General features: G+C 39.1%; 1 protein-coding gene across 4 annotated transcripts in view; it reads left to right on the top strand.

Moving 5' to 3' along the window:
- Positions 1-17,478, top strand: part of VPS13B (vacuolar protein sorting 13 homolog B) — a 913,516-nt gene that overhangs the window by 857,229 nt on the left and 38,809 nt on the right. For all 4 annotated transcript variants that reach the window (XM_050940452.1, XM_050940449.1, XM_050940451.1 and 1 more), the window contains exons 44-53: positions 2,096-2,251; positions 4,444-4,707; positions 5,175-5,258; positions 5,451-5,626; positions 6,067-6,237; positions 10,507-10,708; positions 11,931-12,119; positions 12,508-12,654; positions 13,598-13,881; positions 17,047-17,174. In XM_050940452.1, coding sequence (XP_050796409.1) covers positions 2,096-2,251; positions 4,444-4,707; positions 5,175-5,258; positions 5,451-5,626; positions 6,067-6,237; positions 10,507-10,708; positions 11,931-12,119; positions 12,508-12,654; positions 13,598-13,881; positions 17,047-17,174 — 1,801 coding nt within the window. The remainder of the gene's footprint in view (positions 1-2,095; positions 2,252-4,443; positions 4,708-5,174; positions 5,259-5,450; positions 5,627-6,066; positions 6,238-10,506; positions 10,709-11,930; positions 12,120-12,507; positions 12,655-13,597; positions 13,882-17,046; positions 17,175-17,478) is intronic.

Consider the following 17,478-nt stretch of genomic DNA (forward strand, 5'->3'; position numbering starts at 1 on the left):
AAAATAAAATACCTGGGTTATTCCATGTCTCTTGGTAGTATTCACAAATATATGAGTGATTTGGCTTGAGGAAAAGTTACTATGTAATTAGAAGGATAATACACCAGTCTGTTCCTCACTTTTCTTAATTTTTTTTTTCTGAACCATAGAATCAAATGCACATAAATCTTTGTGATACACAGAAAATTACTAAGTTAACATTCTGTGAACTAATGACTGCTAAATGACAACTGACAGCATATTCCTTGGTGACATTCAGTTAATGAACAAGTTACTTATACAGGACAGGAGTCATCTTAAAGTTGGGGTTATAAGCAAATGCTAATTATTAATTACATCTTTATGTCTGGCATCTGTATTTGGCATGTATTTTGAGTATATTCTAACTGGGACTGACTCTTTAGTACCTTTTTTCATTATTTTGTTATCATTTCCAGCTACTAGTCTCTCCAAAGTAAACAGCTTGCTTGTTTCTTTTAGTTTTTATATGCCCAGCTGCTTCTGTAAGAAACTGAAATGGTTCCAGCCACTACAATTGTTTTTCTTTTTCTGTAACTACTATTTAAATATCAAAGCTACCAAGAGCTTTTATGTCATGGAGTACACTTTGCCTCAAGGTACTTTTTTTTTTTTTAAAGCCATTAAGCCTTCTTCTAAGGTGAAGTAATTTGAATGGGAATGCAGCAGTCATTTCTTGAGTGATTCAGAAGCCACTCACTGTATGGATGTTTTTGTTTTTGTGTGTAATCTTGTGCTGAGGACACCACAAATTATGAAAAGGCTACTGAGTTGTAAAGTCTTAGAAGGCGGTTACTGTGGCTGCTTCCTAAAGGTCAAAGTAGAAAGCAGTCCTAAGACACTGCAAAAGAATATCTGGACAATCATTCAGCCAACAACCCTGACCTATAGACTTCACAATCTCCCTTTTTCAATTGTTTTTTAAACATGTCAGGACATAATATTTACAGCTTTTATTTTTCATTGGTGCAAGTAATTATACTATGGGCCTGCTCCTGCTTCCAATTAATTAATGACAGAACTCTCATTGACTTCCGGCCCCAGATGCCCAAATACAAAGTGCAATTCAACCTCGCACAGAGACTTTTCATAAAGCCTTTGCACAACTATTTTAAGGGCTTAAGTGGGTGCTTAGACTGTGTGCCGGCCCTCTGCAAAGAAATACTTATTGCTTTAATTGTGTATATGTAAACTCACATTCTTAACTTTGAACAGCCATAAATCATCTATATAAAGCTAAATGGCCAGCTCCTCAGCTGGAGTAAAAAGGTCCATGTAGAGGGTTAGTACACAACATGCTTGTGTGCACTAGAATTTACACCCATATAGTGCATAGTGATGTACCAGGTAGACAAGCCCTGCGTTGCCTTAGAACCGGTTTAAGCTAACCAGAAAAAGGCATTCCTATTCCAGAATAAGTGTGACTACACGGGGACTGATACTGGTATAACTATATAATTATAATGGTATAATTATGCCTGCAAAAGCCACTTGTCACCACTTTGATTCAATTGAGATGTTCCCCATTTCTAAGCAACATATTTAAATACTGATACATTTGATATACTTATGAGCTCAAGTGGGCCGCCCCCCCCTCCCCAGATGGATTGGTTTGGAGGATTTTTGGGTGGGGGTAAGGGGTTTGTATTCATGAATGACACCTTAAAGATTTTTTTTAAATGGCTTGTATCTGAATTACCTGCTAACCGTAAAGAGAGTGAATTTCCAGAGCAGTAAAGGAACTCTCTTATTTTCCTTGGCCTGACCTATAGTGTGCAGGGCCTCTTCTTAGCAAGTGTTGTGCTAGATCTTTATCATTCAAGAACGTAAATTATTTGCAGTAGACAGTATGGAAATTTATTGTGGAAATACTGTAATATAATCATTCAGAGTGTTACATTATTCTTTGTGCAGTCAGCAATTCTGAAAAATGAGTGTTATACAGATTTCAATGAAAATATCTCCTTGGCATTTTTAAGTTTTATGGATAGAAACATTTCCCAATATTGGAACTCATATTCTAGTGCAAGCCTTTTTTTGCAGTTCTGCATTGAAGGAATTATTGTTTCCTTTCCAGCTGTTACACATCTGCATTGAAGGTTGGGGAAACTGGCGCTGGTCTGAGCCATTCACTGTGGACAGTGCAGGGACCTTTATCAGAACCATTCAGTACAAAGGCAGGACAGCATCACTTATCATCAAGATTCAACAGCTCAGTGGAGTGCAAAAACAAGTAAGTGCTCTTGTGTACAGTATAGGGGAACCATTTTTAATCTGAGTAAATTAGATTATGCTTTTTACATAAATAATGAATAATCCATTTTTAAATTATAATATTTCCCTGTAATTGTAATGGTGCTCACTAATGCCATAATATTTAATGAGACTAGCAGGACTTACATTATAGAGATTATTTCAGGAGTTAATACAACTCTGCTGTAAGAATTCACTCTGGTATGAATCTTGGCACACAAAATCTTAGTCCTCGGCACATTTTTTACACATTTTGTAAAACGTCCTTTTGCCTGGGTTTTAATTTCTAACAATGCAAAGTTATATAATTTCTGGCACATTTTTGTGCTCTTGAAAAGTAGGAATGTGTTTTGTTTTTTAAAAAGACGTTATTTATGTTTTTATTCAGTAGTGTGCCTCAGGCCCTTAGGTTATTGAAAAAGAGGGGGAGAAGAAATGACCGAATTAAAATTTCAGAAGGAGTGTTGTCCCTTTAAGGGCCAGAGAGCCAAAGAGTTACTTGCTATGGCAGCTTCATACCAGGTCAGCCTGGGGATACTGACCCATTTCCCCCTCTTCCCCTGTCCTGGACCAGGCAGAGCAGCACCTATCCTCTCACCCACAAAAGTAGTTAAACTACTAGATTTAGTCATGATCTGCTGTGGGTATTACACTAGTCACTCCTTTCTCAATGGCTGGGAATGAATTTTTTCCCTCACCACCAAATTGGCCAAGGTGAGGTGGGTTTTTTGCCTTCCTCACCTAAAGCTCAGTTGGGGCAAAAAATAAAATGGGGGTTAAGCTATGATGGCACAACTCTTTAGATAAGCGTAGCAGGATGTCCAGTGCAGGTACTCTGTGGGGAAGAGATACGGTGATCAGCTCAAATGGATTGGTAAAGGATACAGAGGACGTATTCTTTAAAGGAATGGAAAGAGGAAGGATTCAGCGCTCCTGTGACTTGTACAGCAGGGAAACAACCCCTTCTCCTTTATGGCCCCTTTCCCCTCATTCAAGGGGGATGCAGCTAGATCCCAGCAGCGGGCTGGCTGGGGAACAGGATGGGTAAAAGTGGAAAGCTGACAGCAGCACCGCCACCCAGGAATATATAAATGATTATGGAATTACCTGCACTCTACAGTTTTATCTGCTGGGTACTCGCGAACATTTAGGAATAAAGTTGCAGCCTAATTAAACCATATCCACTGACTCCTGTTCTCCTTCTTGCATAGCCACACAATGAGCTACTGTACAGATGTTCTACTATAACATGTTAATATATCTGTAATAATATTGTAATAGTTGTGCCTCAATTGGCAGAAGCCAGGGCATATGGTGCACATAACACATTCAGTCCACAGACATAGGAGAGCACCTTGTGTTACTCAGTAGTGATTCATCTGATTTGGACAGTAGTAACTCAACCCATTTGGCCGATTTTTAGGTAGACATGTTTAATACGCATAATGTGGAAGGCCTCAGAGCTGGTTGAAGCTTTGTTTTTTATTTTTATGTTTAAATGGGTGTTTAATTGCAGGGTAAGCTTTAAACCTGTAAACATACTGCAGAGACTTGCTCCTTTGAGAAAGTGAACCCTAGATAGTGACCAGGATTTGGGGTTTCAATGGAATCCTTCAAAAGCCGTTGCGGCTACAACTCAAAACATCCATAGCGATGACACCATATGCTAAGAGAACTGCAATATATAGGAACATCGGGGAAGACAAAGACATAACTACAGCCACAGAGTGCAATCCTTTAAAGTGCTCGATAGGAGTTGAGTACACTAACACCATACAGGTCCTTACCTGAATTTTTTGCATAATATCTATTTACATCAAATCCATATGTTATTTTAGCATTGTTTGGGGTATCTTAATAATTATGTTTCTCTGGAATTATCAATGCATTTGGCTAGTCAGAAGAATATTGTTCTTTATAAATCAACGCACTGGTGGAGTATCTAAAGAGCCCACTCTCCATCATTTTCAGCAACTCTCAGAAACAAAACATTGCTTGGGTTTTTTTCCACTGTAGATTATTCTTATAAAATTACTCAAGAGCAATTTAAGAACAATACAGTTCTAAGGTATTTGAAGAATCTTGTATCTTAAATTTAATTCCACAGTGACACCCTTTGAGTTTTCTTTTCAGAAATTGGTGATGCAGCAGTTGTCTATTTTTATGTTTTAGATCATAATCTGTGGAAGACAGATGGTCTGTAGTTATCTGGCTGACAGCATTGAATTGAAAGTGGTTCAGCACTACATTGGTCAAGATGGGCAGGCAGTTGTTAAAGAACATTTTGACTGCCTTGCAGCCACACAAAAGCTGCCTTCCTATGTTCTAGAAAATGATGAGCTGACCGAGTTGAGTGTGAAAGCTAAAGGAGATGAAGACTGGTCAAGAGATGTATGTCTCAGTTCCAAACACACAGAATATAGCACAGTCATTCAGGTATGAAGATAAACAGATGTTTGAGTATAGCATTTATAAACTTCCACCTAAAACTTCCAGGCTCCTTTGCAAATTCCAGCTTAGAGTACCTGGTGGAAACCTCACAGCCTGATTATCCATGTACATTCATTGGAATGGCACTTTCTTCTGGTCCAAACTACCTTCCCTCCTCTCATCAGTAGCAGATAGCTGATAGGGGAACTTCTGATTGCATCCTTAATTATATTAGTCCTATTTGATCCCATTAGAGTAAAAATATATGGTATTACATACCTTAAATATGTCACATGTTTATGATCCTATGTAAATTTAACGAAAGAGAGCGAGCATGTTACTCTAAGTGGTGAAGTGTTCTCTACTTTCTGACTTACAGTAACTCAGAGTTCTAACTGATGTGATCAGATGTCCAGCTTTATAAGCTGAAAATAATCTTACTTAATGCTGTCTATTCATCTCTCTGTGTGCAGGTGCCATCTTCAAACAGTTCAATTACTTATGTGTGGTGCACAGTTTTGACAGTAGAACCCAACACTCAAGTACAACAACGACTAGTGAGTGCATTCGCCATTCTCCAAATTCTGTATGGCTCTGTGGCCTTTTCATGTTCTGAAATAAATTAAGGTCAGAATGACCCTGAGCAAAGATTTATTAACAGCTTGTTTCAGCAGCTGGAATAGAATTAACATTAAGTTAGTGTGTTGTTTTTTGTTTGTTTTCAGTTTTGCTTTTGTTTTTCTTTGTAGATTGTTTTCAGCCCTCTTTTTATCATGAGGAGTCATCTTCCAGATCCAATTATCATACATTTGGAGAAAAGAAGTCTGGGGTTGAGTGAAACACAAATGATTCCAGGAAAAGGACAGGAGAAATCATTGCAAAATATAGAGCCTGATCTTACCCATCACTTGACATTTCAAGCCAGGTATAACTTGTGCATTTTCCTGAAAATGCCTACAATAAAGGAGTCGTCATCATTTGTCATTTAACTTTCAGTGCAGTACTTCCAAGAATATTCCCTTGCATTGCATGTATAGAACAGATAATTGCATGGGCTGCTGAAAATGATACGATGGAATATTGTAAACTGTGCAGTTCCTCTTAGTGCACCCATATCTGTTTATGTTGAGCGTGCGCTAGTTTTGGCATTTTGATAAAAAAAAGTTCCTACCATCTCCTGTAATGCCATATTCTACCACGTTTTGGGAGTCCATTTTCTGTTATATGTCTGATTACTTTAATCCTGGTTACGTATGAGATCATTCAGGTTTCAGAGTGCACTCATAATGCTGCACTAAAGAAAATGTTAACCATAGTTTGGACCTAGTGCTGCAATTGATTTCTGTTTCTGTTTTCATTTGACAGGGAAGAGGATGATCCATCAGAGTGTGCAGTTCCTATCTCAACAGCACTTATTAAACAGATAGCTACTAAATCCCATACAGGTGGCACTGTGAATCAGATACTCTCTGAGTTCTATGGGATTAATAGCTCTCCCCAGCCTGTGTGGCCATATAATAGAAAGGATTCAGAGAGGTAATATAGACTTTGCTAAGTGTTGCCCACTGAGGTTGCATTGTCATGAAATTAAAGAAATATATATGCAAATAAGGCAGTATGTTAAAAGACCCTACATATTTCAATTGTAATAAATGATCTAAAAGCCTTTAATTTTGTTCATGCTTGTCTAACTGGCTGATAATTTTATAAATATTTTTCTGTAGATAGGAGCTTCATAAATCATTGCAAATAACCTAATGATAATTTTTTTACCAATTTTTCACCAAAATATCTTTTTCTGGTGAGCCTGTCTAGGTGTGTTATACACCATTAAAAAGTACATAGATTAGAGTGTGACAACTTGGATCACAGAAACCCCCTTGGGAACTGCCACCCAATGTGCCAAGACTACTTCTACCCCTGCTTTCCCTGCCAGTTCAGGACTCCAGCACCCTATCTTGCTGAGCCAGACACACCTGTCTGCTCCAGCGCAGACCCAGGGTCTGAATTACTTGACCCAAAGCTGCAGGTTTACCTGAAAGCAGCTAACAGAAGTGTTCCTGTCTTTAACACTCAAATGCCCAACTCCCAATGGGATCTAAACCCAAATACATCCATTTTACCCTGTATAAAGCTTATACAGGGTAAACTCATAAATTGTTCACCCTCTATAACGCTGATCGAGAGATATGCATGGCTGTTTGCTCTCCCAGGTATTAATACATACTCTGGGTCAATTAATAAGTAAAAAGTGATTTTATTAAATACAGAAAGTAGGATTTAAGTGGTTCCAAGTAGTAACAGACAGAACAAAGTAAGTCACCAAGCAAAATAAAATAAAATGCGCAAATCTATGTTTAATCAAACTGACTACAGATAAGAGCCTCACCAGTTCCAGAATGCTCCCTTTTACAGGCTAATCTCCTTTTAGCCTGGGTCCAGCAATCACTCACTCCCCTTGCAGTTGCTGCTCTTTGTTCCAGTTTCTTCCAAGTATCCTGGGGGGTGGAGATGCTCTCTCTTTAGCCAGCTGAAGACAAAATGGAGGGGTCTCCCAAGGGTTTAAACAGACTTTCTCTTGTGGATGGAGACCCCCCTCCTCACTCCTATGCAAAGTCCAGCTCCAAGATGGAGTTTAGGAGTCATCTGGGCAAATCACACATCCATGCATGACTCACAGTTTTTAAAGGTAGCATCCATTATTTACATGCTACCTTGAATGTCCTCAAGTAGACTTCTCATGTGGATTGGAGCATTCCAAGATCCATTGTCCTTTGAGGGCTTGTCTACATCAGAAAGTTGCAGCGCTGGTGAGGGAGTTACAGCGCTGCAACTTAGGAGGTGTACACATCTGCAGGGCACCACCAGCGCTGCAACTCCCTGTTTGCAGCGCTGGCCGTACTCCCGTTTTGTCTCGGGTGTAGAGGATCCAGCGCTGGTGATCCAGCGCTGGTAATCAAGTATAGACACTTACCAGCGCTTTTCTTGACCTCCGTGGAATAAGCAGGTATCCCAGCATACCTGAGGAAGCCTCTGGTAATCAAGCTGGTCTCCTTCCCCGGCTTGCTCTCGCGTTCCCTGAACCCCGAGCAAGCAGGTCTCCGTCCCTGCGGTTTGCAGGGTGGTTCCGGGAACGCGAGAGCAAACCGGGGAAGGAGACCAGCTTCGCCGCGGTTTGCTCTCGCGTTCCGCGAACCACCCTGCAAACCGCAGGGAAGGAGACCTGCTTGCTCGGCGGTTCGGGGAACGCGAGAGCAAACCGGGGAAGGAGACCAGCTTCGCCGCGGTTTGCTCTCGCGTTCCCCGAACAAGCAGGTCTCCTTCCCTGCGGTTTGCACGGTGGTTCGCGGAACGCGAGAGCAAACCGCGGCGAAGCTGGTCTCCTTTCCCGGTTTGCTCTCGCGTTCCCCGAACCCGAGCAAGCAGGTCTCCTTCCCTGCGGTTTGCAGGGTGGTTCGCGGAACGCGAGAGCAAACCGCGGCGAAGCTGGTCTCCTTTCCCGGTTTGCTCTCGCGTTCCCCGAACCCGAGCAAGCAGGTCTCCTTCCCTGCGGTTTGCAGGGTGGTTCGCGGAACGCGAGAGCAAACCGCGGCGAAGCTGGTCTCCTTTCCCGGTTTGCTCTCGCGTTCCCCGAACCCGAGCAAGCAGGTCTCCTTCCCTGCGGTTTGCAGGGTGGTTCGCGGAACGCGAGAGCGAACCGCGGCGAAGCTGGTCTCCTTCCCCGGTTTGCTCTCGCGTTCCCCGAAACCCCTTGAAGCCGCCCAACAGCGCTGCAGTGTGGCCACATCTAACACCACTTGCAGCGCTGGTTGCTGTAAGTGTGGCCACTCTGCAGCGCTGGCCCTATACAGCTGTACTAATACAGCTGTAACAACCAGCGCTGCAAAATTTTAGATGTAGACATGGCCTAAGTGTTTCTTGATTAGGTACTTAACTCCAACGTTCCTTTCTCCAGGAACTGACCAAATGCTCTACTCAGGGTATGGCTACATTTGGAATTTCAAAGCGCTGCCGCGGCAGCGCTTTGAAGTGTGAGTGTAGTCAGAGCGGCAGCGCTGGGAGAGAGCTCTCCCAGCACTGCATGTAAACCACATCCCTTACGGGTGTAGCGTGCCAGCGCTGCTGCCCTGATTACACTGACGCTTTACAGCGCTGTATCTTGCAGCGCTCAGGGGGGTGTTTTTTCACACCCCAGTTGCAGCGCTGTAGAGTATGAGTGTAGCCAAGCCAGTACACAGCCAACATTCATAACTTCGAATAAAAAAATGATACATGCCTACAAATAGGATTAATACATTCAGTAGATTCAGTAGATCATAACCTTTATGAAGATATGTTACATGGCATATGTAGCATAAAACACATTCTAAGCATATTTCCATAAAGCCATATAGGAGGTACCATCACACAGAGCAGTTAGCAAAAGTAGCTTTGGGGTTTTTTTGAGCTAACCAACCAGTGAGCAAACAGCACAACTGACACATGTGGATTTATGACTAGAAAGGCAATTTGTTCATTAGTCAAGCTTTCCTCAAATGCAAGTGGTATTTAGCCAGTGGATCATTTTACTGATTTCCTTTATTTAATTTCCTTCTTCCTGTGGTTGTGCATGCCAAGAGAAAATTTTATTTCAGTTATTATGCGCCTAGAATAACTATTCTTCACTTGATACTGAGGAGGGACTGGTAGTAGAACAACAAAAAAATGTAAATGGTCTAACAGTCAGAACACTGAAATGTAGTTATGTGACTTGTCCTACACAATAACCACAGCTGATACATGGCTCAGGCCCTGATCCTGCAAAAAACGTACATACTTAACTTTAAGGACTTAAACAGTCTCTTTGAAATCCATAGGACTAATCACATGCTTAAAGTTAATAACTGCTCGTGTTCCTTGTAGGATCAGGGCCTGATTGAATACATCACTTCATAACAAGGGCCCTCAGTTCGCTAAGAACTAATCTTAGTCATCTAAAAATTGTTGCCTATGGCTTGTAGGGTTTTTCAGTGTTAATGCAGTTATCCTAAAACCTCATTTTTAATCTGTTCTGATTTCTGTTATAACTATCTAGAGTTTTGTCCAGCTTTGAATCTTTGAATCTTTACTGTTAAGCTACTCATTTGGAAGTAACAAAAACATAGAAGCAGCTGTCTTTACAGTACTTTATTTACTAGAGAAAGTTAGTGAGGATCACTTTCCTTTTTTTGTGTATGTATAGCCAGATTTGTGAAACCAAGTTGTAAGGACTATATCTAGTTTAAGTCATAGGTGATATTCAAACATATATTTACCTATGTTTGAATACCATATATGACATCTGTACTGATTTTTTAAACTAACAACAGAGTTTAAATAGTGTAGATCAGCTCAGAAACTGCTCAAAACTACACTGTAGGGGCCATATCAGCCTTGTTTGCCCCCAGAATTGAGGCGTCTCAATCATTTTTTGTGGTTCCAACACCTCTACTGTGACCAGCAGAGACTGTTGTTTATGCAAATGTGATTTTACAGCCACTAAAATTGGCAGGAAGTAGTCAGAGCAGGTGTAGTCGGGATACTATTTTTAATGTTTTTTTTTTAATTGATCAGATTTCAGATTGATTGTCCCTTTAACAAATTCCTGCTTTTACAACCTACAGTTAGGGCCAGCTTGTTCCTGACAGTACCTCTACGCATTTCAGAGTGATAGGTCATGATGAAGTATTGTAAAATAATTTCTGAGTAGCTAGAATGATTAATGCAATTTTAACATTGAATTAATAATTTTATTTTCTTTTTCTTTTGATATGTTATTTGGAACAGTAATGAACAGCTCACTCAGTGGGATAGCCCAATGCGGGTGAAGTTGTCAGTCTGGAAGCCCTGTGTTAAAACTCTGCTGATAGAACTCCTGCCCTGGGCTCTGCTTAACAATCAGTCCAAATGGGATCTCTGGCTATTTGAAGGAGAGAAAATAGTTCTGCAGATACCTACCGGGAAAACAATTATACCTCCAAATTTCCAGGTAGACATACTGTTCAAGTTAACATGCACAAGTTTTCTAAACATTCAAACCTTATTTCAATCCACATGGTCCACATGTTCTTGCTGCATTCTAGTCCATATGTGTACCAGTAGTATGGTTATGATCCGGGTATAAATATGAGCTGGAATCTGCCATGTTGATTGGACAAAATAAACAGATGTAGTCCAAGGCACTTTGGCAGGATATGGTGCAATACAGTGATTGACAAGTTAAGGTTGCTGAGCAAGATGGCTCACAGATGCCCATGAAAAAATCTGCTTTGGGAGTATAGAGCAGATCTTGCATGCTAGGTGAGCTACTCCCCTAACCTATGCACAGACCGATTGCATTCTTCACTGTTTCCTTCTGGGTATCTGTAGTGCCTACTTGATCCTTTTATGTGTCATCAATACTTGGGAGAATCTGGCTCTGCCATCCACGTAACCAGTAGTGGGTGTTGACCACAATGGAAGATTTCACCGCTATCTTCCCACTGTCCCAGTAGCCAGCTGCACAGCTACCTTCCTAATTGCACAATGCCGGGTGCAAAGGCTGCTTTGTCCCTTATGGATATTCATTTGCTTAGGTGGCGCAGCTGATGGCCTGGGAAGAATGTTTGTCTTGCGAGTAATTTTTTTCATGACTTGTGCTGTGTATGTAGTTTATGTGCTTCCAAGAACGTTGATGGTGTCTGTTGTGATAAAGATGGATTTCAAATGGGGAAGATAGGAGGACTGCTCAAGTATACATCCTCCAACTTGAATTTGGATCACAAAATACATTTAGTTGGATTTTCCCTTTGACGGGCCTTCTTTTTGGCCACCCATACACTTTTCTTATCACAACTCCCAACCTGTTATCTGAGTTTAAGCAGAATTAAACTTAATTTGCATGTCTACTAGTGCCTCATCACTGCAAGTTGTACAACTTTGTGGCATATACGTGTTTTCCAGATATATTGCTTTGGTTGACTAGCTACACCACCTTGTATTTGCCACTAAATTTTGCCAATCATTTTTAAGATATTTATACAGTAGCATCAGCATGTCCCTTATAAAATGTATACTGTATAGAGAGAATTAAAGGGGGGAAATATAGGTCTGCACAAAAACAATAAAGGAAGTTGGTTGTAGGTATATGCATACTTGACAATTACTGTTAACTGTAGTATGAGTTTAAAAGTTAGCAGAAAGTTCTAAATATGGTTATTTTCCATTTACAGGAAGCTTTTCAAATTGGAATATACTGGGCAAACACTAATACTGTGCACAAATCAGTGGCAATCAAACTAGTTCATAACATAACATCTCCAAAATGGAAGGATGCAGACAACGGGGAAATGGTAACACTGGATGAAGAAGGGTTTGTTGAAGCTGAAATAAAACTTGGTGCCTTCCCAGGTCATAAAAAGGTTAGGAAGACATTGTGACAATTTATAACTTTATCATTTCAAACAGAGAATAATCAAACAGCAGATGAAAGCTGTCAAATACATAACAATGCACAGACTTTGCTCAAAAATATGGTAATAGATTCAAAAGCACAATGCAAAGATAAATAAAGGATCAAATGTAATTAAAAAACTTAGATCATCTATAAAATGCACAACATCACTTTAAGCAAATTAAAATTATGGATTCTCAGTCTTAGCTGAAAAATGTTGACTGATGCAGCTAACAAGAATTCTGCTTAGAAATTTGATGCACATCAGGTTATAATGTAGAGGAATTAAGACAGGGTCTCCAGCCTAAAATATTGTTTTCTTACTTGTTAACATATTCTTTTAAATTATCCTGCAGTTGTGTCAGTTCTGCATTTCCTCTATGGTTCAGCATGGTATTCAAATTCTACAGATTGAAGATAAGACAACAGTAATCAACAATACATCATACCATATCTATTGTATACCACAGCTGTCTGTTTCAAGGCCTCGGTCAGGAGAAGAGGTACAGTATTTTGGATATTATTTTTCTTTGGCTTCTGCAATAGGTAGGCATTGATATTTGTTTAAAGTCTCAAATTTGTCTTGCAAAAATTGAACAGAAAAAAGTAAAAAGTTAAGAGTTAATAAAGATAAGTAATTTCATATTGTTTTAATTAAAAACGGGGAAGCTATGGTAAATTCAGCTACGGTAATTAACTGTGATAGATATCTGTGCAAAGTGGCAGATCCCTACACATTGCAGGATTAGTTCTGCCTGGTTTCCATCTGTTCAGAGAATAAAGACCATTGCTGTAATATAGGCAGTATAATCCATAATAGCTGTTGAAGTACTTCTGAGAATTTGTACTAAGTTCACATGTAGAAGAAGTGCATCTGCTTTGCAGGATGAAATATTTGAGGTACCCTTTTTAGATGACTCCAGTACCTGATCATAAGCCATGGATCTGTAGATATTCCCTAAGTTTATGTGTTTCAAGGAATGAAATATTCATTCATTAATTTAAGTTTTCTGTGACAGCACTGTATATTTAGGAAAGAAGCGTATAGTAAGCAGAATGCATGCAGGCACAAATATATTTTTAATCAGTCATTTATGCATTGATTAGGGCATGCAGGTAAATGAACAACAGACATATGGAAGGTATTTAAGGGGCAGGCTGCAACTTTATTAATTTAACACTGGGGAGGGGCACTACATGCCCACCCTCTGCTCTCACATACCAGGCAGAACCGAATTTAACTCACTGACTTAAATTTGATAGCATGGGTGTAATGGGACAGAATATGTCTGAATATCTGTGGAATCCTGCAGCCCCATTGATGTTGAACTTTTAGTTACAGTTTTCTAATTGGGCAGTTATAACTGTTCACAGTAAAAGTTAAATATCAATGGACTTTTGTTATGTCCCAACATTGTCTTTGCATTATCTTTTTTTTCTTTCCAGTGTTTACACATACCAGACAGTACCGCATTCAGCATCTGCCCAGCTGGGGAGCCACCTACTGAAAAACTGAGCTCTGTTCCGTGCTGGGACCTGATGTCGGACATCAGTCAGTCAACTTCAGAAGTGTCCCTTTTTCAAAAGCACATATTGCTAAGTTTCAGTCCAGTTGTGTGTGCTGACAGCTCACGGTGCTGGAGCCTGCCAGCTGTGATTAGACCGGAGTTTCCTAGACAGAGTGTGTCAGTACCCATTGGAGTTTGTAATGAAAGTGGATTTTGTACCAGGTAAATTGAATAAATGTGAATGACCTTCTTCTTTGACTGTCAGTATAAAGCTTTATCTAGAAACAAAGCATAAGAGATTAATAGAAAAGTTAAAATAACAACATATGTCCACCATATGTAAAGTCGGATCTCACTTTAATTTAAAAAAACTGTTAATGTTTGATGTTTTAGACACTTTTAATAAATGGTTGAATGTTATGATCATGTACAACTTGTACTATTTTACTATTTACATGGCTCCTCCTTTAAGATGTATAATACTATACAGAATAAGAGAGAATGAAAAGAAGTCTTTTCAGCATTTTTGAAAATTTGCATGAAATAATACAAATTAAGAGTTGGAGGTACAATATTAAGTAATATAATTCCAAACTATAGGTTTTGTTTTTAAAGGAGTTAACAAAACCAAATATTATAGAAATGCTTTCAGAATTATCTTCTGTCAATGAAAACAATTTTTAGTTTGGATTTCAACAATTCTGTGTAGTGTTTGAAACCCAAATATTGCGACATTAAGAGCCAGGAAATGAAACTGACTGAGAGGGATTTTATTGTCCCGGTTGAATAAAATGCAAAAAGTAAGCAAATGGAGTAAATGGTGAAAAATATAATTGGTTTAAAAATCATTTCAGTTTTAGTAATCTAAGTTGTTAGTAGCACAGGAAAGAAAAATTGTTTTTTTATTTTTAATACATGATTTTTAACTTTATAGTAGCCCTCTAAGAAACATGCTGAAAAATAAATAATGAAGTAGAATTGGAAACATTTTTGTACTTTTTCTCTCTCCAAATATTTCTAGAAATCCTAAGAGAGAACTTGAGAAGATGTTTTCTTTGTTCAGAGATTTTGTGATCCACTATATTTTAACCATGTAATTTTTTATTTGTTTAACCATTTTAATTTTTAATCTAGCAATTTGGGGAAGTATTTTTGAAAGCTATGTAAAAGTGCACAATAACATTTTATAAGAAGAGTAAGAGAGAAGAGCAGGAAAAGCAACATTGGGGATAAACTGTTTTGAGAATGTAGCTAGAAAAGATCTCCAAGTTTTAAAGCTTGCTATATCCAAATATGTATTCTCCTTTCGAAACAAGAAATGCCTCCAGCAAGTGAAAAATAAAACTCTTGCCATATAGGAGACCTGACTTTCATTTCCAGACCTGAGGTCTGATTCTGCTCTCACTTATGCAGGTGTAAATTTGAAATAAATTCACTAAAATCAGTGATGCCACATCACTGTGAGTGAGTCATATAGTCTTTCTTTCACTTGTCCAGCAGAGGTGGGAGAGGTTTTGGAGGCAACATGCTCACTCTATATGGAGTAAGGTGGGAATACCTCATATCATTCAATTACTCAACAGCAATTCTTCTAGATAATTTAGAAGTGATATTGGTGGATTCCAGAGATACCCATGCAGACTTCAGGTGGAATGATGCTAGCAAAAATAGGGTTCCTAAGAGTGAGGAAGAATAATGTGAGTTCCTCAGGGTTTTGATGAGGACAAAGGAGCCATACCACTCCCTTTCAAAAACTGACATAGTCATATTTTAGACCTGTTATTTCATAAAAATCACTTTAAAGAAGCAGATTTTCAGAAGTGGCCATTAAAATTGCACATTCAAGCAAGCAGTTGTGTGTGCAAATCAGGAAACAATACCTTTTATTCACTAATGATGATCCACAATTAATTGATTTTCTTTTTTAAATGGCAGCAGTAGTGATCCAAAATGCTAGAATTTAAAATACTGATATTGTTATGGATCATTACTGCAAAGTATTGTGGTGGTGTGTTTTTCAAATATTTACATGTACAAAACATTTTTTTTAAAATAGCATTTACATGTATGTTCAAATTTTCCTGTGCTGTCTCAGAAGTCAGTTTTCAAAATTTGGCCCTGAAATTCTCATTGTTTTCAGTTCCTATAAGTCTGCAGTTTAAGGCTGTGTCCCTGCAAGCATGCAGGTGCTTAATTTTGAACACAGGAGTAGTCCATTAAAGTCAGTTTGTCCTCTAATGTTGTCCTATTTTTCTCTTGCCTTTCTTTTAAAATGTATTGTCAGTAGGACTTCTCACATGCTTAATCGTAGGACTGAAAGGGACCTCGAGAGGTCATCTATTCCAGTCCCCTGCACTCATGGCAGGACTAAGTATTATTTAGACCTTTCTTGACAGGTGTTTGTCTAACCTGCTCTTAAAAATCTCCAATGATGGAGATTCCACAACCTCCCTGGGCAATTTATTCCAATGCTTAACCACCCTGACAGTTAGGAAGTTTTTCCTAATGTCCAACCTAAACCTCCCTTGCTGCAATTTAAGCCCATTGCTTCTTGTCCTGTCCTCAGAGGATAAGAAGAACAATTCTTCTCCCTTCTCCTTGTAACAACCTTTTATGTACTTGAAAACTGTTATCATAGCCCCTCTTGGTCTTCTCTTCTCCAGACTAAACAAATCCAATTTTTTCAATCTTCCCTCATAAGTCATGTTTTCCTAGACCTTTAATTGTTTTTGTTGCTCTTCTCTGGACTTTCTCCAATTTATCTGCATCTTTCCTGAAATGTGGCACCCAGAACTAGACACAATACTCCAGTTGAGGCCTAATCAGCGTAGAATAGAGCAGAAGAATTACTTCTTGTGTCTTGCTTACAACACTCCTGCTAATACATCCCAGAATGATGTTCGCTTTTTTTGCAACAGTGTTACACTGTTGACTCATATTTAGCTTGTGGTCCACTATGACCCCCAGATCCCTTTTCACAGTACAGCTTCCTAGACTGTCATTTTCTATTTTGTATGTGTGCAACTGATTGTTCCCTCCTAAGTGGAGTACTTCGCATTTGTCCTTATTGAATTTCGTCCTATTTACTTCAGACCATTTCTCCAATTTGTCCAGATCATTTTGAATTATAATCCCATTCTCCAAAACACTTGCAACCCCTCCCAGCTTATTATCGTCCAAAAACTTTATAAGTGTAGTCTTTATGCCATTATCTAAATCATTGATGAAGATATTGAACAGAACCAGACCCAGAACTGATCCCTGCATAAGTGTCTGCAGAATTGGGCCTAAGAATGAAAAATCTTACAAAGGGGGTGTTAATAATAGTAAATTTGAAATTCATCCAAAGAATTATATAATCACACATATAATCTTTTTCTGTTGTAGAGCCATAGCGCTAACTTATCAAGAGCATCTTGGGGTGACATACTTAACTCTTAAGGAAGACCCTAGTCCTCGCATAATTATCCATAACAGGTGTTCTGTCTCATTGCTTATAAAGGAGAACATCAAAGGTATGGAATTTATGTTACAACATAGTAATCAGAAACAAAGCATTGTCATAATAAAATTATTATACTCTTTATCTCTACTGTTAGTTTTAAGTCTGTAGGTGCTATAGTTATAACCATCACTGAGTGGAGAATGGTAATTCCATTTTGCTGAGGATCGATGCCCAGATTTTTAAAGCTATCTAAGCATTGTGGTACTCAGCATTGCAATGCCTACCTGATTTAGGAGCTTCCATCTCATTTTCAAAACAATCAGGTGCTTGGGAGCCTAATTCCCATTAGAATGAGACATAGGCTTCTAAATCAG

The sequence above is a fragment of the Gopherus flavomarginatus genome, chromosome 2 (assembly GCF_025201925.1).
Source record: "Gopherus flavomarginatus isolate rGopFla2 chromosome 2, rGopFla2.mat.asm, whole genome shotgun sequence".
Taxonomy (NCBI): Eukaryota; Metazoa; Chordata; order Testudines; family Testudinidae; genus Gopherus; species Gopherus flavomarginatus.